The sequence below is a fragment of the Stegodyphus dumicola genome, chromosome 11 (genome assembly GCF_044657685.1).
Source record: "Stegodyphus dumicola isolate Sdum_Otavi_A_Nest chromosome 11, ASM4465768v1".
Classification (NCBI taxonomy): domain Eukaryota; kingdom Metazoa; phylum Arthropoda; class Arachnida; order Araneae; family Eresidae; genus Stegodyphus; species Stegodyphus dumicola.
The window spans coordinates 48,334,341-48,357,069 of NC_140778.1; the positions used below are offsets into that span (position 1 = coordinate 48,334,341).

The following is a 22,729-nucleotide window of genomic DNA, read 5'->3' on the forward strand; positions in this document are numbered from 1 at the left end:
CACTGAACTCGTTTAACACGATTGGGGGAATATGGTTTGTCGTTTTTCTGGGGGCAATAAATTCACCTTCGGTATCTGCACTATCCATTTTGTCGTCATTCTGTAAATCCGCAAATTTAATTTTCTGAGGTGGTTCATTTATCTCATTCTCAGATCGCGTTCTTTTTAGGGTATTGCGAGGGGCAATAAATCCGTCCTCATGGACCACGTTTTTCTTTTTAAGCTTAGAATTTGTCCTCCTAATTTTAGGGGTTTCCTGCACTTGCATATTTAGCTCGAGATCACTTAACTGCTCTCAAATATGCTGAATTATCTCAGTAACCAGTCCTGCCTTCAAACCTGATTGTATCTTTTCCATAATCAGATAACGTTTCCTTCGGTAGGTTACGGATAACCCGTTCATCTAGATATTTCCGTAAATCATCTATATCTATTTCTAATTGTTTTGCCAGTTTCTGACATGGCTAGTTCCAACCTAGCTGTTAGCTACTGGTAGCCGCAGCTTTGTATAAACTTTATACTCTGATGTAATTCAAAGCGTTTCGAAAGCGCGTCACAAGTCACAAATTTTCAGAAACGTATTTTAAAACCAACTTGCTTACTTCAGTAACGAATTTCACACTTCAACAATTCAAAAACAAAAAAAACTAACACAAACTACTAACTAACAGTTATGTGTTGCGAATAATTATTTAAATACAATCGTAATTTTTTTTTAAGGAAGAAAACTTTGCAGTATAGCACGCAACAATATACCATTCTATTAGTTACAGCAGCACGTTTTATTCAAATACACTTTTTGTCAACAACGAGCCACATTACAAACAGAGAACGTATAGCAAAAGTGTAGCAGAATGCGAAAGCCACCAAAAACTGCGAATTGGAATTCCTGTCAGTCTGGCAAGCCTTCATAACAGAAAGCGCACCCCTTTTCTAACATGTAGTATTTAATTGTTTTGCCAGTTTATTATACCTCTTCTTATTAAATGTGCTATAACCAATATTATGCACACTGACCATGAGAGAGGGTAAATTAATATATTCAACACATTACTGTGAAGAACCTTTTTTTTCTACTTTGACCTATTGATTTAGTATTGAACTGGTGGTAAATAAATATTCCGTTTCCTCAACTGGAATCTCTTTTTCGATTTAAAGATGTCCGCTGTACGCGATTTCTCTCCGAGGTTATTACTACAGATTGCTTTTGATTAGAACGACGGCCTATAAGAGAAGAGGGCAAAAGATTAGACGCCCAGCTCTATCTATCTCCAGGACAGGATGACTTCGCGTTGAAGTTTCAAAGAGAAACTGGCTCATATTCCATTTACTCATCGGGAGAAACCAGTTAAACAATCTTTGAAAACAGACCATTTTCATGATTTAAAATTCGAGTTACAGTATAATATTACTCAGTTATCACATGTAGCCATGTTGTCGTGATGTAGAAGATATAGTGGAATTTTCCTCACTGTTTTCGGTAATCGTATTTTTCAATTCCGCTGGATGGCGCTGTTATCGCGAGACATTCCCGATACAAATCCAAGCTACTTAATACACTTTCTGTTTAAGGGTGCGTCAAAGCTTGAATTTTGAAACTGATTTGAGGAGATTTAAGGAGGGAATGCTTGGTAAGTAAAGTTGTTGTTGATTGATAACGTAGCATACCTGAAATTTCTGGAAAATGTGCAAACAAAATCATAAAAACTTCAGTATAAATAATCAGTACTCAAATGTATCTATTAATTTGGGACAGAGGGAGTATATGATTCATTGTGATTAATGTCATACATGTTATTATTATATGCTGTAGGTGATATTGAGATACTTGGTATTGATCACTAACAGGCTTAAAATTTTATATAAGTTTCATTGTGATTTGTCATTATTATATGCTGTCGGTGATATTGAAATACTTGGTATTATTTTGAATATCTGTAGTTTGCGTTTATTCTTCAGAGCTCTAAATCTGCCTTATTTAAAATATTGTTTTTAAATATTTCCTAAAAAAGTATTTTATATTAATTAAAAAAAGAGAAGAAATCTACAGTACCTAAAACCAAATCTCTTTTCGAAATACTTTTCCACTTATGTATTAAGAAATGATCATTTATTAATTTCTTAATTACATATTTAATAGTGGCTCCAAATTATTTGTTGCACAGGACAACTGATATTAATACGATGATAATTTTGCGCTGAAATAGTTTGTGTTCTGAAGCTACCTGCTAACTTTGTACTACATAAATAATTTACACAACATGTACAACATTAAGTACAACATGTGCTCTAAATTATCCTTAATTAGAATAGGTAACTCTAATAAGTACAATTAAAAATAGCGTATATTTAGATGCAAGCAAGAATTAAAATCAGAATCAAGTAGCTGACGGTTACATATGAAAAAAGAAAAATGGGATACCTTGAAATTTCATGCTTTCTTTCTAAATAGAAATATTTTTATTAAAAAGAAATGTATAATTTCTGACTATTACAGATTAATCGTTTTTAAATTTTGCATGTAACAAGTCGATTATTTGTCTAGGGTACCATTCTGCTCATTGTTAAAGGCGCAAAGCGTAGCGGAATAGTAGCGCCATCTTGCGGTCAGTAGAAATTTCGCGGAGGCCACCGAAAACACCAAGGCAAACAAACTCAAGGCCTGCCAGTGTGAAAATATTCTTTTGTGTTTTTGTGGCCTCCGTGAAATTTCTACTGACCGCAAGATGGCGCTACGCTTTGCGAAGTTAACAATGAGCAGAATGGTACCCGAGACAAATAATCGATTTGTTACATGCAAAATTTAAAAATGATTAATCTGTAGTAGTCAGAAATTATACATTTCTTTTTAATAAAAATATTTCTATTTAGAAAGAAAGCATGAAATTTCAAGTTATCCCTTTTTTTTTTTTTTTTTTTCATATGTAACCGTCAGCTACTTGATTCCGACTTTAATCCTGTTTGCATCTAGATATACGCTATTTTTAATTGTACTTATTAGAGTTACCTATTCTAATTTAAGGATAATTTAGAGCACATGTTGTACTTAATGTTGTACATGTTGTGTAAATTATTTATGTAGTACGAAGTTAGCAGGTAGCTTCAGAACATAAACTATTTCAGCGCAAAATTATCAGCGTATTAATATCAGTTGTCCTGTGCAACAAAATAATTTGGAGCCACTATTAAATATGTAATTAACAAATTAATAAATGATCATTTCTTAATACATAAGAGGAAAAGCATTTCGAAAAGAGATTTGGTTTTAGGTACTGTAGATTTCTTCTCTTTTTTAATTAATATAAAATACTTTTTTAGGAAATATTTAAAAACAATATTTTAAATAAGGCAGATTTAGAGCTCTGAAGAATAAACGCAAATTACAGATATTCAAAATAATACCAAGTATTTCAATATCACCGACAGCATATAATAATGACAAATCATAATGAAACTTATATAAAATTTTAAGCCTGTTAGTGATCAATACCAAGTATCTCAATATCCTCTACAGCATATAATAATAACATGTATGACATTAATCACAATGAATCATATATACCCTCTGTCCCAAATTAATTGCTACATTTGATTACTGATTATTGATACTGAAGTTTTTATGATTTTGTTTGCACATTTTCCAGAAATATCAGGGTGCTACGTTATCAATCAACAACAACTTTACTTACCAAGCATTCCCTCCTTAAATCAGTACCAAATTAGTTTCAAAAATCCAGCTTTGGCACACCCTTAAGCCACGCCCCATTTTGAAAGACTGTTATCAGTAATCGCTTAAAATCTTCAGGCTAATTAAATGTAAATTGAATTATCTGTCTTGTGTATACGAGCCAGTTCGCCTTAGAAATTCTTCCACGAAGCCATCCCTCACCTTAGACAGACAGTCCTCAACGCTTTGCCTTAATCACATAAACACAAATTGTCTGAAATACGGGCGGTTTGTCCTTACAAAATGGGGCGTGGCTTAAGAGCGTGCGAACCCTCTAAATTTGCATGGATAAAATTGTCCCAAAATATGTGCTACATGTGTGGAAAGTAAAAACTGAGAATGAAAACCTAGTATGCAAGCATTACATTCCTTGTAGTACACCTTATAATTTTACTGATGTCCATCTACTAAACTGCATCGAAAGTTATATATGACTGCACCTACTTGAAATGTAGCACCTAATGTGAGACAAAACTTTCGACCGAAGTGTAGCAACTAGTTTGGGACGAAGGGAAAAAATAATTTTGAGACTGCTAATTTCAATATCATTGACAGCATATTTAAGTAATATCATAGTTTTAAAAAATAAAACCGTATTTCCTAAAACAAAAAGTGTTACCTCTATTAATTACATATATCTATGGATGTGACATGAATGTCTATCACTTCAAGTGCAACCACAAAACACTTAACCAGGAAGAGAGAAATTCATGCACAGCATCACACTAATTAAAATGAGATATGCGCTTTAAAATTTTGAAGCTAGTACAGCCAGCATTCAAATGTTTTTGGATCAAAAATAACAAATATGGGAGCTAAAAAGTAATAAATTTCGTAAAAAAGCTAACGCAAGTAGCATTTCTTATAAAATATATACGTGGATGCATTCATAAATTTTAATTGCATTAAATTAATATATATATATATATATATATGAAAGGTTAAAATATCATTTATGCAGAAAATAGAGATTATCTCCAGAATGATAAAAAAAATTATGATATTTTTATTTCAGGAAGTCGAAAACATAACATGAAGCTGAACACACGTACACACACATATCATGAAGCTTGTTTATATACAAAATCTGAGCGAAAGAAACATATGAAAAGAATTTTAAAGCTTTAAAATTTTACGTGATGATTGCTTTTGTTAAAGAAATTTTGTATTATTTAGTATTTGTATTAAATCTGTATTGCATGAAACATATGGAAATGCTTCCAACAGTTATATGTTGCGAATAATTATTTAAATACAATCGTAAATTTTTTTAAAAGGAAGAAATCTTTGCCGTACAGAACGCAACAATATACCATTCTATGTTACTATTAGTTACAGCGGCACGTTTTAATTAAATATACTTTTTGTCAATAAGGAGCCACATTACAAATAGAGAACGTAAAGCAAAAGTGTAGCAGATTGCGAGCGCCACCTAGTGATGAATTTCGCGGAAGCTGAAAACTGGAAACCGGAACTTTCACTGAAAACTGGGAATCGGAATTTCGAGTAGCGTTTCGCCCTAGCATTGAAGTTGCTTAACGCATGCGCAATAGGCATATTTTCAGCATGGTAACCTTCGTCGCTTGGCCGAAGAACATCTATCAAAGAATATCACCTTAGAGATTTTTTGCATCTATGTATGTTTGGCATTGCGATGAATTCAGATTTCTGTGATTCGTAAGTGAACTGTTGCGGAATGTGTGAAATTAGGTCACTTTGTGCCCAATTATGCGAGCAATTATTTAAGGCGCATAATTGGGCACTTAAAAAAGCATATCGGGTGAGCTTTGTGCTCAAATATATGAGGATTTATTTACTGGGGACTTGAAAAGCGTATAGGGAAATAGACGTTATCTTTTTTTCGCTTGGATTGATTTTTTGAGTTGCTTAAATTATTGCTGTAGGTTTTCGTAACACCAATAATCAGTTAACCGTATTTTACATTTATTTCCAGATGTATTTTTGTTTGATATTTCATCTTATATTTACCTTTATCATAAAAGTTTTTAAATTCATGCTTTCCTTAAAGGCATGCCTTATCTACTAAGCAAATAACTCTTCAGTGCTTTGACATAATCAATTAATTTAACCTCATTTTACAATTTTTTTTGTTTCATATTTACAGGTATCATAAAAGAGTGAGTGAGAGATTATGGCGCAAAACCAAAGATGATTATAGCATGCCAAACACGAGATGGGATGATTACAATTGATGAAATTAAAATACAATAAAAAAAAATAGACAAATGTACCATATCCAGAGGATGAAGTCATATAAAAACAAGTTAAAAGCGCACATTAAAATTCAAGACACAGTCTTCAAAACAAATTACATTAGGTAATAAAAGCCAGTCTCTTTTAAATAATAAAATAAATTACCATTTACCTCTCTTCCGATTAAACGGTCGAGAGGTAAGTCACAGCTATTAAAATATTTCTGACGAAGACTGTTAAAACAGGGACACTCAATTAAAATATGACGAACAAATAAACAAACATTACAATCAAAACAAACAGGCTCATTTTCAGCTTTGAGAAGATAGTTATGTGTCACTCTAGTGTGACCAATTCTGAGGCGAGTCAAAAGAACTTCCTCCTTACGATTTTCAGTACATTCCCAATGCTCAATATTGGACTTGACATTTCTCAACTTGTTGTGATGCTGAACGTCACAAATTTGCTGCTTTTTTTTATCGGACCTTTTCCTTGATGACACAGCAGATATCTCTAAAAGGTATAAGGCGACTGGACAGTTCATCAGCAGATTTTGCTGCGATATCTGCAAGCTCATTTCCCTATATTCCAGCATGTACAGGAACCCAGCAGTACAGGACTTCATATCCTGGAATCGTTAAGTTTATATGAATTTTGAGAAGATCCACTACCACAGGATTCTGAGTGTTGGGAAAAGCTTCCAAAGATTTAAGAGCACTATACGAGTCTGTATAAAATATGAACTTTTTGTGGCAGAGCTTTGAGATGTACAAAAGACTATAATATATTGCTGTTAGTTCAGATGTTAGGACTGAGAAAGCATGGTGCAAGCATCTGCCCTCTATGTAATCTTCAAATACAAATGCCATCCCGACACGATGATTTGACTTTGATCCATCTGTATATCGGATCCATCTCTATATCGGATAATAACTGCTATATTTGTGCCTGTGCTGAGCAAAGAGTTGTCTCTAAACGATCTCGTTAGTGCTTGCTTTCACGTTATGTTTGAAAACATCAGGAAGTTGAATCCGTCAATTTTCCCAAGGTGGAATTTCAAAATTCCGTACTGCTTGGGGGCGCATATCAGAGAGGGAAAGTTCCTCAATGATAGGGCGAACTCTTAAAGGAAAAGTAGGAACACAGCATGGACGTGTTTCAAATAACACGTTACTCACATCATCAAGTAAGCACAGCTTATTGGGATGTTCAGGTTGGGATAGTATATTAAAATATTGCAAAAGTGACAATTGCTCACGCCTCAGATAAAGTGGTGGTTCATTAGAATCAGCATACAGGCTCTGGACAGGAGAAGTCCTGAAAGCTCCTGAACAAATCCGCAGAGCTTGATGGTGAACAGGATCCAGTTTTAACAATACTGATGACCGAGTGGATCCGTAAACAACTGAGCCATAGTCCAGTTTAGAGCGGACGAGCGCTCGGTAAATGCGAAGCATAGAGCAACGCTCTGCACCCCAGGAGGTGTTCCCCAACACTTTTAAAATATTTAATGTTTTTAAACACTTCTTTCTTAGGTTTAAAATATGAGAAAGGAAAGTTAATTTTTGGTCAAACGTCACTCCTTGTTGTTGCGAAGCTAAGATTCTCTAGATTGGCAACAAATCCACTACTCTGCTGTTTCAAATGTAAGCAAGCAATGGTCGCCATGAAGAAAATTATTAGGCTTAGAGGCACTTGAGCAACTTTAAAATTGTTGATAATTCTAAAAATATTGCATACAGATTTACTAAAGGCATAAAAACCTTAACCGGAAGATAAGAACAACATAATTCAATCATTTTTAAAGCAAAAAATGTAAAATTTACAAACACATACGAGTAAAGAAACTGAGATCACTGAGCCGGGTAACAGAGTAGATATATATATATAAATATATTTATATACGTTTGGTGCGGCCGACTGCAACCAAAATACGAGGTACACATCTACACGTTATACCAGTCCTATATACAAAATTTTAATGTTCTAAGGTTACTCGTTTTTGAGTTATGCGAGATACGTACGTACGTAAATACGTTCGTACAGACGCCACGAAAAATTTTCTTCAGAATTCATTTTAAAGCAGTTTTATAATTTTTTTGGAGGAAAAGAGTATTTAATTCTTTCCTTACATAGAAATATCATGCAAAACATCGTTAAATTGCATTCGATAGCGGTAAAAATGGATATTTTCGTTGAAATATGCTGCCTGAAACTTTTCGCGATTATAATACTTCCTTTTTACTTCGTACAAAGAAGTAAAAAATTGATTAAATTTGTAGAAAAAATGAAATAAATCAAAAACGAATTCGAAATTTAATATTCTGTGTTGGAGGTGCACATACTCGGGTGAAGGACTACGAGTGTTCAATACTTGGTGGCTCTAGGTTCCACCGTTTTTGCGCTATACAAACATTTATACAAATAGATTCTTCATTTCTTGATATTAAAGATTTAAACTGCTTACTAAAACACACAGTTATTGTTTTAAAATTCATTTATTATTCATTTTCATCAAATTTTTTATGAAAGTATTTTATTGAACAATGCAATCTTCTGCAAGAATAGTTATTTAAATCTTTACATGAATATTAGGTTTGAGTATATTACATTATTTTAGATCTACGTTAATTATTTCTAGCTTTCTGCCATGAGTGGGTAATCAGCATGGCGTGCTCTATTTCTTTGTTCTTCAATTGTTTCTGTTCTCATTACTTCATCTTCTGTAATAGTGTCCAAAAATTTGGAAAAATTTAATTCCGTTTTATCTTTTGAAGTTGCTTCAGAACGACACTGTTTTGACATTACTAAAGTATTATCATTCAAGGAGTTATTACATATTTCTGAATTAACATAAATATGAGATTGTCCTTGATTCTGTGCTGTCTGCAGGTTAAAGTAATCATGATTTAGCATTTTGCGGTTCATTTCCATGTATGGAGCATTCACATCCAGATAATGCTAAAAGTATATCAAAACATTTTACTTTTTTGTCACGTTGCATAAAATCAAATATTTAGTAATAGCAGAAGAATAAGTTACAGTGGTACCTTTGTATATGTCATTAATCCGTTCCAGATTAATCCGTTCCAAACGAAATTTTTCAGCAAGGAATAAAGGGAAAATAATTACTCAAGTTCTCATAAAAAATTCGGTATTGTCCCAACTGGCGATATACCGGAATTCGTTAGTTAATCAGTTTTATACTAGATGGCGCCACCTCTTTTCAGACTATTTTGTAAAAGCGATCTTTTCTTCACATGTAAAGTTTGCGTTCAATTTGCCAAGAATTTTTAAAATGCTGTCTTCGACTCTTTGTTATCAATTTACTCTCAAATAGAAACTTATTTTCTAACGTTTACATTACAAAGAATTGAAATTAGAAGCAAATAAAATAACTGTTATCTTAAGCGGCCACGGTGTTTAATTTATCTTTTTTAAATTCATTATTTCTCTCTTTTTTATACTCTGCTTATAACAAATTGTTTGTAAATAGATTTTTAAACAACTAAACACTGAAGTACCAAATCGGGTGTATTTTGTTTTACTTCTTAACTGTTTCATTCACTATATGCTCGAAACTAATTGATATATCTTACATCCGTAACATTTAGGGGATCACTCTTAGTTATATTACTATCGAGTAATTCATTGAAATATCAGCCAATCTAATCTACTTAAACCAGCTAATCTAATTAAAAAAAGAGTTTTATCCGCGCACTGAAAGTTTTCTTATACGCAGCGTAAGACACAGCAAAATAAATAATGCTAAACGTAAACAATTATTAATATTAAATAATAATAAATCTGATCATGCAAATTTGAATAAAATGGCGAAAGAAAAAATAACTCTAAAAAAAAGTAGTGGCCCTATCTGTCAATCCATAAAGTAAGGGACATCGCTTATAGGGAGAATACCAAAAATTCCTACTGTTTAATACTAAAATGCTATTTAACACGAAATTGCTGTTTAATTCTAAATGATAATACTGTTTTCTCCTACCGTTCATAGTGTTTAATGCTGTTAATAATGCTGTTTAGTACTGAAATACTATTTAATACTAAGCTACTGTTTAATACTAAATAACAATTCTGCTTAATATCCTTTAACACCGTTATTGCTGTTTAATACTGTTAATAATACTATGTAATAGTGTTAATAATACTGTTTAGTACTGTTAATAATACTGCTTACTACTGAAATTCTTACTATTACTAATTCTTACTATTACTATTTGCAATGCACATGATCCCGCACATAAATGTTTTCTGCTATCCGGATAAAAAGCAATTTCTCAGTGTACCCCTATGATGTTTGTTTGTAAGCGGATTTTACCGCCTTCGCAATGGTAGCTGATTTATTAATGTCAACCGCAGAAACCATCGTACTCGGCATACGGTATGCAATAACGAAGTTCTGAATACATCTTCTATCTTCATACTTTTCAGTTATTTCTTTTTTCACTATGATGATCCTAACACTCTTCTTCGTTGCTTGACTCTTCTCATTAACTTTCCTAAAACTGTTTGTTAACGAATTTGTAACTGATTTTACGTGTAAATACAAAAACATTTGAAAATTCAGAGCTATAATGCCGGTTGTTTATTGAATAGTGGCAAATGGCTTACTGAGGCTCACGGAAAGTCATGAAATTCAAGTCGTATCAAAGATACCCATTCAAAATATTATACAAACTCGGACGCATTTCAAAGGAAATGTATACTAAGGTACCATTGTGCTACATTTGAGAGATATGTAAAATATAAGAAGAGTAAATTTACTTTGAAAATGTTTCATTTGGAAAGACTAATAAAATTGCTTTTCAAAATAAAATTAGTACCTGCTTTACTCCAGTTTCTAAAAGATCCCCAATAGCAAAAGAAATATCATCGAAATCAGGTCTGTTATCGGGACAAGCATTCCAGCAATTCTGCATTATTTGGTAGCTGAAAATAGAAATCATCCTAAGAATTGATATTTATACACACAGGAATTTCTCAGAAATCTTAATTACGTTATCAACATCCATTATGCTTCTAGGTTCGGTAAGATAAGCTTTTGAACACCCAAAATCTTAAAAAAAATTAAATATTGATACCGTGCTAATCTTAAATACAAAGTAAATATAATAAAAATAAAAGAAATACAAAATTTGAAAGTTTTCAGATTTCATATTGCGTCCATAGGGGCTTTTTTTTTTAGTTTCGTGTGTTACCTTAATTTATTAAATATCATGTTCTTCGCACTTAAAAAATAAAACTCAATTTAACAGCAATATTGCGAAATAGTAATTTAAAAGCAGCATATCTTTAAAATTTCTGACACACAGTCTCGCGCGCTGGAGATAATTTTTTTTTTTCCGTAACTGTTGCCATTTCTCGCTTTAATCGTTGAGTTTCTTAACTAAGAACTCATAAATGATTTACAAAGTTGTAGAGATATTAGGATTTTTTTGGAGGCCGGAGAGATGAAAGATTAGCAAAAACCTTCGCCGGGAATCGAAAAACGGACCTCTGGATACCGGCTCAGTGTGCAGAACCACTACCCCACGAAGGCACGCTAGGAAGGTGGGAGAAATACCTTATATACTTCCCCTTTTAAAGGGCGACTGGAGTTTTTAGAAGACTCAATCGCCAAATCCTGGGTGTGGAGAGTCATCATACACAACCCTTTTAGTTCGGGCGCCAATGAAGAGACATTAGAATTTTTTGGAAGCAAACTAGATGAAATATTAGCAACTGCCTTCGCCGGGAATCGAACCACGACCTCGGGATACCGGCCCAGTGTGCAGAACCACCACACCACGAAGGCACGCTAGGAAGGTGGGAGAAATACCTTATATATGAAATGGTTAATAAAACAAATTCCAAACTTGGGTTTCCAGATTCCCATATTCGGGGGGAAACATACGTTATTCAAAATTTGATGGCTCTAGGTACCTTTGTTTTATCACATTGCGAAAAACATGCTTACATTCATGCAGATTCTTCATTATTTAATTTCTTTAAATATAACACAGGGCGACAATGTTTGGAGGCAACAAATTCAAAAGTGAAACGCCACAAAATGGCGAAACGAAATTTAATAGCTCTGTTGAGCCAAGGTCCTCTGGGCTAATGATTAAAAAAAAAATCTGAATGCTTCCAGATTTTATATTACTTCCAAAGCGGTGTTTTTTTTCACGATTGATTCAAAATGCTTTTGAAAAGGGATACAGATATTCAAAGTCCTTCGATGCAAAATGCCGTTAGATACTGTTACGTTTTTGCGATGCTAGGCTGTACATAACACCAGTAAGAAATGTAAAGAAACCTTCCGCATAAGATAGCCGTGATTGAAGATGCACGCGATATTAATATTAATGGAGCGTTTTGAAATTGTTGAGTTTTTTAATCAAAAGTTCTTAAAAGGTTTACAAAATACGAAATAGATAATAAAACAATTTCGAAATTCTAAATTTGGGCTTCCAGATGCCCATATTCGAGAGGAGGACTACGTTATTCAAAATTTGATGTCTCTAGGTACAGTTGCTTTTTCGCAATGCGAGTAACATAGATACATTCATGCAGATTCTTCATTATTTAATTTTTTAAAATATAATGTAGGGCTCTAACATTTTGTGGCAACAATTTGAAAAGTGATTCAGACTTTTATGGTGAACCAACGCAAAATGCTTAAACGAAATTAGCAGCCCCTATGGATAACGCCTATTACGGTTAAGAATATAAGTAATGAATTATATATTAATAAATTAATAATAAATTCATAAAATACTGCTTCATACATACGGGTTTTTAATACCTAGATTGAATGCACATGGAACCGATAAATATAATACATAAATTATATATTAATAAATTAATAAAATACTGCTGCATGCATACGGTTTCTTAATAGTTAGACTGAATGCTCACTAAACCACGTTTAAATTAATTTATCAAAAGAAACACTTCACAATTCTCTAAATTCCCAGCAAAATAGTCGTACACCTCTTTACAGTTTCACAGAGTACAATCAGTACTTGCATCTAAAAGCACTAAGAACTTTAAACACAACAGAATGCAAAGCTCATTTAAAAGGCGAAGCTGCCATTGATATCTCAGTACTCCAAATTCAGATCAGAACTAATAACTTATAAAATTATGCTCTCTCCGGCCTTATGTAGTTTCTCCGCGGCTGCCAAGAAATCTCTAGCACTTCTCGAAATTCATCGAGACAATGAGGCCTGATACGGTTACAGTTTCTCAGCGGATCAATTACAGTCATTCATTACAATAAAAACCCTCTACAGTTAAAGAGGGAGCGGACCAAAATATCGCCAAATGGTTACCATGTTTTGACGACTTTTGCCATTTCTCGCTAAATTTGGAGACAAAAATTAGTCGCCAACTCCATCGCCATCTTGGCGATATCTCGCCATTGAGAGAGACAGCTTTTTACGCAATTTTAAATAGACAAGAATTCGTAACAAACTGATAGTGAAAGCATTTAAATTCTACTCTAGGTTCTACACTGTAAAGTTCAATATTGTTCTAAAGATATAATTAACACGGCCCCATCTAACGGTTTTAATAAGAAGTTATATTTGCTTTGTTATTAATTACGTCTTTTCTCGGAAAATCATCAAATAAACTGTATTCTTACTTTTCCGGTAAAGTTTCGCTTGTTTAGATCTTCGTGTTACATTATACAAAATAATATTCGAATTTTACAAGTAATTTCACTAAAATTACTTGATATGTACAGAATTCGTAAGAATACAATAAAAAAAAAAAAAAAAAAGATTTTTATGCACTGAGGTTTTACTCGGGTATGGTATTTAATGCATTGAAAGGAAGAAAAATATTTGTCAAACAGTTTAATGGGAATAATAGATTAAATAATTCTTTTCAAAAAATTCATGAACGTGGATAATATAAGCGTGGGGCGTTCATGATAAATAAAAACTAATGGCTGATACATAGACAATCTAAGTAAATTGAAGATTATTAGGCCATAAATATAGGCCCTGCGGTATTTGGGTAATTGAAGTGATAGTGGTCGGGATCTCCGATCATTCCACAAACACATTAATCATTATCACATAGGAAGAACCGATTCTTCTTCTTTTTTTAATGCTACACGTATTTTGTAAATTTCTGCTTTCTTTTCGCACGAAGTCATTCAATGAACATCATCCTATCTCGCCAATTTAGCCAGATAGCTATTTACTCTGTGTTAAATATACTTCCCTGCATTCTTATTTTTCAAGCAGAGCTTAATCTGATTCAAGCATTCCATGTTACATTAAATATAAAGTATTACAGTTCACTCACAATTCCACTGAAACCATTTGCATACATACAGAATTCGTAAAAAGCTGATAGTGAAAGCATTTAAATTCTACTCTAAAGGTTCTACAGTGGAAAGTTCAATACTGTTCTAAAGATATAATTAAGACTGCGCCATCTAACGGTTTTAGTAAGAAGTTATGTTTGCTTTGTTATTAGTTACGTCTTTTCTCGGAAAATTATCAAATACGTTGGCCGATTTCTTCACCGATTTCAAAATTTTAGCGAAAGAAATTTGCTCTAGAAATTCTACACTTTCCCGAAGGGTAAAAGAACGTGGTGTCATCTAACGGTTTTAGTAGGAACTGATAACGGAAGGCAACAACAGCTATGCGAACCTAAAATGAGTGACATGATTTCAAAAATGAAATTGAAGAAATATTAATATTTATTTTCGTAAAAACGTAGCCATTCTTTGATTAGAATGCATGACATCATCTGAGAGCAGGAACGCATAAAGGGCGACTTTAAATTAAGAGAAGCAAAATGTATTTTCTGAGTGCACTCGTCTGATATACCGTTTTGAGTGTGCACCCTGTGAATCTTTATATAAACAGAAACCCATCATTTGGCTGTGTCAGAGATAATCAAAGTCGGAATAAAAGTGTAGATTTGTACAAAAGACAGACATACGAACAATTTTCTTTATTAACATACATTTAAATAAGTAAATTTAAAATATCTTTAGAAAATAATATCCAGTCTACTCACATTTCATCTGGACAAAATTCTGGTTTTCCTATCCTGTATCCAGCTTTTAGTTTCTTGTAGAATTCTTCGTCTATTTCAATTCCAGGATATGGGTTGCCACCCGGAGTAAAAAATTCCCACATGAGAATTCCAAACGACCACCTGTTGATAGTGTTAGTTGGAATAAAATATTTCACGTGAACACTTTAGCTGTAACTGTCCCTAGCTATTTTGATAATATTAACTGACTATATTCATGCTTAGTAATGATTTAATGGTAATGAAATTACCGTATTTGACGGCATATAAGACGCACCCTTATTTAGAAGGCCACACACATGTAGATGTAGAAAAAGTTACGTGTGTCTAGACTTTTATCCGGGCTAAAAATAGCATTCAGTATTGAAAGTTAACCTGTGTCCTTCACGTATAAGACGCAGGTAACTCTTTTGAGACCAAATTTAGGAAAAAAAAGTGCGTCTTATAAACCGTCAAATACGGTAATGTAATGTCAGACTTCAAATAAGTGAAATTTTGAAAGCTTTGCAGTAGATTCATAACTGAAAAGCTCTCGGAGGTTCATGTGGGCAACAAATCACCAGACTGAGATCACTATAATACGAGGACTGTTCAAAAAAGAACGGGCGTTTTTTTTTTTTTTTTGAAATACGTTATAAAACTATTTAAGCAAGAACTGTTCGTATTGGAAAGCAATCTGTTAAAAGGTGTTGTAAAGCAAATGCTATGAGATGCGCACTTAAGAACGTAATAAAGAGTTTTGGAATATGTATTGTTGAAATGAAGAGTAAAAAAAAATCTGATAAGTATAATTAAAAGAATTATTCCCCTTACATTTTATAATAACTCAGTTACAAGTTTTAAATAATACTTTAAAAAAAACTTATTTTATTCCCTTTCAGAAATGTTCAGAGAAAGTCAAATGCTATTTAATACCTATTTAATTATTAGGAATACCTACTTAATTATTAGGATTAATACCTATTTAGTTATTAGGAAATACTTATTTAAAGTATTTCGCTAATTCCTAATAATTCTCTAATTTAAAATGAACCGAATAGAGCATTAATTATAAATTGACTTACATTTTTCGATTTAAAAGATGCCTCAGAAGCCAAAAATCATGTCATACTTAAGAAAGTATTTTAGGAACAAGCTCTATAAATAGAAAAGAAATAATGCATAATTTTAATATTTATAATACAATAAACTTTGATCTTAATTTTTGTACCTTAACCGAATAAAATCGAATTACCTTAATTTTTTTTTCTAATGTATTTAACGAAAACTTGTGAAAATATTTCATTCAAATTAAACCATTCTGAGAAAACTGTCCTGTAAAAAGTATATCATTTAATTGCATTCAGAATGAAATGTTGTTTAAAAATATGTTGTTTTCACATACTTAGGACTCTGAAGTGTTGTACAAAAAAAATATATATACATTTATATGTATATCTGTGACGTAATTACAAAATATTTACACCCGAACGCGTCAAATCCCATAGAACTCAATGGTAAATGACCCAATGTTTTGGTCACCACGTAGGGATTGCCGGTGCTTCAGAGCAGGGTACGGAGAAACTTGTTTAGGGCGACTCCATCTTACTTCGTACCTCCATGGTTTGAATATAATGATTAAAGATGCAGCAAAGGTGAATGCAGACACAGTTAGTTTTTTTCTTCTTTTTTCCCCTCCCCCCTTTTTTTGGTTATACAGTCAAAAGTCGTTAATTCGGACACCCATAATCCGGAATGATCTATAATCCGGACCTTTCGATGATATTGAATATCAAGTAATTCAATATCATCGAAAGCACATAATAAAATATCTAAATTTTCTTTTAAATCAAAGATTTAAACAAAACAGCAAATTTTAAAATAACTAAAATTTTTACCAGTAAATTGACATCTTTATATTGGTTTAATTTGGTAACTATTATACATTATTTTTCTTCCACGACTATTATATGTACCAAGGTTATTCGCTAGATGGAGTGTTCATTAAGAGCAGCAGTAATTTTAATTGAAACAAACTTATGCTGCTTTTTATAAGAAAGAAATATGAAAAATAATTTAGCTGCAACTACAATTCTTATAGTTTTATAAATTTAGTGATTGTTCTTTTGCAACTAAAATTCTCAAATATACTCACCAAACAACATGAAATTTTTTAATGACTATCAGATGACAGATGTAAAATTTGAGATGCCAATTACAAGACCACAGCTCCAATAAATTATGTATTTGTATACCTAATTTTAATAATAGTTGAGAAATAAAAATTATTCAAAAATGCTTTTAACTAAAGACATTTCCTCATTAACTCTTTTGACTGTAATGTCCTGTGGGTATGTGTTTGTGTGCATACATATGCATATAGTATATATAATATAATTTGATAACATATGAGCTCCAAAATTATTTCAATTCTTTTTTATGTATACGTTATTATCATTTCATATTTGATGTTCAGAATAGTACTTAATTTCAGTCATAATTTTAGAATGTGTAAATGAAACATGTGCATTTATTTATTACTTAATTTTACTCAATAAATTTTTCAGAAAAAGAATATATATATTCTGAACTGATTAAAACTGATTTATTTACACACACACACACACACACACACACACACATATATATATATATATATATATATATCAATAAATCAGTTTTAAGTGACAGTTTTATCAAATTACTTGAAATTATCATTCTTAGAGTTAAGTAATCCTAAATGTATGGCATTATGTAAGGGCAGAATAGAAGGAAATAAATAAGAACACTGAAAGAAACTAATAAATTGATGGAAATATAAAATCTTAAATTACATATAATTTTAATGTATGTAGCAGTTATAATTCGAAAAAGACAGCCATTTTTATAATTTTATTTCTTTCTACATTTATCAGACCGTGGGCAGAACCGTGCGAAATAATCGAATAAAATTATTACTTTCAGCTTATCACTGTGGGTTTTGTTAACAAATGAAATTTTAAAAAACTTTAAAATACATGTAACATATTTTGAAAACACTCAATTTTCAATTAGTTGCAGTTGCTAAGTGCTAAATAGCAGTAACTTTACGTTTTCCAGATATGTTCTTGATGGGTCCGTGACACTTAGCCGACAACCACTTAGCCGACGGGACACTTAATCGACACCAGTTAGCCGACAGGACATTTAGCCGACACGGACACTTAGCCGACAAGATACTTAGCCGACAAGGACATTTAGCCAACAGGACATTTAGCCGACACGGACAGTTAGCCGACAGGACAGTTAGCCGACACGGACAGTTAGCCAACAGGACAGTAAGCCGAGAGGACATTTAGCCGACACACAGAATTCGCCATCAGGGCATTTAGCTACAGGACAGTTAACTGTCAAGACATTTAGTCAACAGGACACTAAACCGACAGTGACGTTTAGCTGACGCGTACCCAATAATTATTTAAATTTACAATCAATTACAAAATTTCACGACTTCTCCATAAGTTCAATATTTAAGTTATTTTTTTCACCTATCAGTAAAATTCAGTTTTCGATTCGTGAGGATCTCATACGTGCTTTTAGTTAATTTAGCATTGTTTGATATGTATCGTGCTGTTTGGTGTATATTGGCTAAATTGAAAAAGCGCTGAAATTTCTCGTCAAGGAATATGAATTAAATTTCGAAAGGAAAAAGAATTTTTTTAGCTAAGTACGGCAGTCACTTAATTGCATTTTAATATGGGATCTTAAAACATTATCCGTAAAGCTTCTTCATTTAATCAACTTACACATCATTAAAAATTTTTCTTGTTTACTCAAATTTCTAATATTTTTACGCTACATTACTATTTTGCTCATCACATCGTGTTACATTCCTTCCCTTAAAAAATCGTTTGGCTCCTCCCACTAATGAAATTTCCTTTCCTGTCATGAAAAATACAATAAAAATTGTTGTTATTCTTGGATTATACTTTTTTATAGAAACATATGGCGGTGAGAGTTAGTTTAGCAAATATATTTTATTTTGTTATTAAAAACAATTTAGAAAAGTGAATTTTTAAGACCAGCAAAGGTATAAATTTTTTATGACCTCTGAGGTGTCTGGTGTGCAAATATAGAAAAATAACACTTCTCTGACTCCAATGGAACCAATATTTTATTCCTTACGATGTTATAGATTCTTATTCATAAGATTTATTTACATTTTACATGCACGTAGCATCGCGTGACAAAAACTCGAAGTTTGTTTACTTCGTTCTTCGCGGAGACTAGAAGGTGTTGCCATTCCACTTTAACTAAATTTAATTAGAAACTTAACGGAACTGAAGCGGCACTACACACCCCCTTCCTAGTGACAGCGATTATGGAAGATAATCTTTAAAGTGACTGGGGAACTTCACATGTCTGCCGGTTCTAGTAGTCTTGGTTTCATGATGAGTTTCTGAATTTTCTTCAGTGTTCTTGAGTGCAGGTATTTCCCCAAGTTCCGTTTTCTTGGAATGGGAGTTTGAAAAGGAATATCAGAATCTTGCACTAGGAAACATGGCTTTAGTCTGTCTATTGAAAATCTTTTAACTTTTCCTTGGATTTCAGTATCGAAGTACTTATCATTTCTTGCTCTTACAGGATACGGTCCAAGATAGACAGGCTGTAACGACGAATTATTAATGTTGTTGTATAGGAATACGTGAGAACAGTTGGAAAGATGTTTAGAAACAAAGACTGTTCTATTTCCATGGGTGGTGGTAGAACTTGGCTTCATAGCTCTTATTATGTTCTGAAGGTTTTGAGAAAATTCAGACTGTTTCATATGAGGTACCGTTGAAAAGAATTCACCAGGTAATGCTAAAGGGGTTCCGTATACAAGTTCTGCGGATGAGCAACCTAGGGCTTCCTTGATGGCAGATCTTATGCCTAAAAGAACGAAAGGCAATGCTTCCAGCCATGATTTTGATTCGAGTAGATGACATTTGAGACTTGCTTTTAAAGTTCGGTGTTGTCTTTCGATCAGGCCATTTGCCTGTGGATGGTACGCAGTTGTAGTGTTTGTATGAAAACCAAGATATTTTCCTAAAGCTTGAAAAAGTTGGCTATCAAATTGCCGACCTTGGTCAGATGTTATGCGATTCGGAATTCCAAAGCGTGAAAACCAAGTATAAATCAAAGCTTTAGCAATAGATTCTGCTGATTGATCTTCTAACGGTACTGCCTCGACCCATCGTGTATAACCATCGATGATGGTTAGAAGGTATTTGAATCCTTTGCAAGGAGGTAGCGGACCCACCAGATCTATGTTTAAATGCTGGAATCTGTGTGGAGGTACTCTGTGTGGAGGAGGAATTCTCCCAAAGATGTGTATGTCTGTGAACTTTAGATCTTTGGCAAGATAAACATGCTCTAGTCCATAGTTGGCAGTCTTTATTCATATTGGGCCATATGAAACGTCGTGTTATCAATTTTATCGTGGATCTTATTCCAGGATGAGATAAATTATGGATTGAAGAAAATATTTTCTGCCGAAACTTTGCAGGGATGTATGGTCGATTATAATTTGTAGAAGTATCACAGTAAATTTTCTTGTCGCTGTCCGGTATAGGGATCTGTAGGATTTTTAAGTTTGGGTTGTTTTTTAGTATCTCCAAGTCGTCATCTTCTTGACAGTCTACTATAGTTTATAAGTCTATTGCAGATGGTACAGAAATGGTGTCTATACGAGAGAGACCGTCAGCGACGGTATTTTCATGCCCTTGTATGAATCGGATATCCGTTGAGAACTGGCCTATATATGATAGTTGTCGAGCTTGTCGTGGCGAAGCTTTCTCCAAATTTTTTGGAAGGCAAATGTTAGTGGTTTGTGATCCGTGTATATTGCAAATGTTCGCCCTTCTAAGATATATTTGAAATGTTTTACTGCTGTATAGATGGCTAAGAGTTCTCTGTTGTAGGTACTATATTTTTGTTGTGCTGATGTCAAATTTCGGGAAAAGAAACTGAAGGGCTGTTTTTCATTATTCACAATCTGATGTAAAACGGCTCCAATGGCAGTATCAGAAGCATCAGTTGTTAGCAATATTTCAGCCCTTTCGGATGGGTGAGTTAAGTTTGTGGCATGAATAAGTGCATCTTTTAAGATCTGGAAGGCGTTTCTTGTTTCTGCCGTCCAGGTTCTTTGTTTTCTGCAGTTCTTTTTAATACCACTGAGCAATGTTGTTAAAGGATTGTTGCAGTTTCGCACAATTTGGTATGAATCTGTGATAAAAATTCACCATACCTAAAAATCGTCTTAAACTAGTAAATGACTTTGGTTCTGGGAAATTTTTGATGGCATCAACTTTTGTTGAAAGAGGTTTAAGTCCTTCAGCTGACACTCCGTATCCAAGGAATGCAAGTTTTGTTTGACCAAATTTACACTTTGCCGCATGAATACACAGGCCATATTCGTTTAGTCTCTCGAGGACTGCTCGTAGATGTTTTCGGTGAGTTTCTTCATCTGTAGAGGCTATTAAAATGTCATCCAAATAGCAAAACACGAATTATAGTCCATTCAACACACTGTTCATGAAACGTTGGAACGTTTGGGCCGCATTTCGTAGGCCGAACGTCATGAATGGGAACCCGAATAAGCCAAAGGGAGTGAGAATGGCCGTTTTCGGTATATCTTCTTCGCGAACTGGAATTTGTTGGTACGCTCTAATGCGGTCTATGGATGAGAAAACTTTTTTTCCAGCTAAAATGGAACTGCAATTAGTTAAAAATGGGAGAGGGTATCTATCAGGAATCGTGACGTTGTTTAACGCTCGATAGTCTCCACAAGGTCTCCAATCACCTGATTTCTTCATAGCGAGATGTAGTGGGCTTGACCAGTTACTTTTGGATGGCTTGCATAAACCCATTTGGAGTATAAATTCAAACTCCTTTTTAGCCGCTTTAAGTTTCTCAGCTGACAGTCTCCTGGCTTTAGCGAAAACTGGTGGACCTCTGGTTTCGATATAATGTTCGATGTTATGATTAACTTTATTATTAACTACATTCAGCTTTAACAAATTCGGAAAGTCGTTAATGATACGTTTATATGGATCATTTACGGCATTTAAAATCGGAATATTATTATTGTTATTTTGAAAACAAGGAGTTCCATTGGTTGTTAAGAATGTAGTACCATCAATCAACTTGCGATTTTTAGAATCTACCAAAAGGTTAGAATTTGCAAGAAAATCCATGCCTATTATCGGTTTGTTTACGTCTGCTATTACAAAAGGCCATGTGAATGATCGTCTGAGTCCAAGATCAAGTTTGAGTAATTTTTATCCATATGTTTTAATTTTCGTTCCATTCGCAGCAAAGAGTTCTAATTTTGAGATGTTTTTTTTTATTTGCAGGCAAGGGAGGAATGACAGAATTTTCTGCCCCGGTATCTATTAAAAATTGGGTAGCCGTTTCTTTGTCGCTGATGAAAAGACGACTCAGCTGCACCCCTTGTCCCTCCGTCGTCAATGAGAGACGGGGAGCTGGTTTTCCGGACTATTTGTCTGTGATGTTGATGAGTAGTTGCAGGGTTGTTTACACTTAAATGACTTATCACCGAATTTTTTATGATAGTAACAAATATCACTAGATCTGTTACCACTGTAACTCCTATCTCGTGATTTGGATCGGTTACGACAATAGGGACGACTGTGACGTTGCACGTTTAAAGCAGAAACTTGTAAGCTAAGTTCACTAACCTGTTTTTGTAAAATTTCAATCACTTCC

General features: G+C 33.4%; 1 protein-coding gene across 1 annotated transcript; it reads right to left on the reverse strand.

The window, feature by feature from the left end:
• Window positions 1-8,480: 8,480 nt before the first annotated feature.
• On the reverse strand, window positions 8,481-15,117 carry LOC146993942 (uncharacterized). Its single transcript, XM_085826433.1, has 3 exons — window positions 14,984-15,117; window positions 10,783-10,888; window positions 8,481-8,902 (listed from the first exon to the last, which is right to left on the reverse strand). Exons 1-3 carry the CDS (start codon window positions 15,103-15,105, stop codon window positions 8,579-8,581), a joined length of 552 nt encoding a protein of 183 aa, XP_085682559.1. The 5' UTR covers window positions 15,106-15,117; the 3' UTR covers window positions 8,481-8,578.
• Window positions 15,118-22,729: the final 7,612 nt, after the last annotated feature.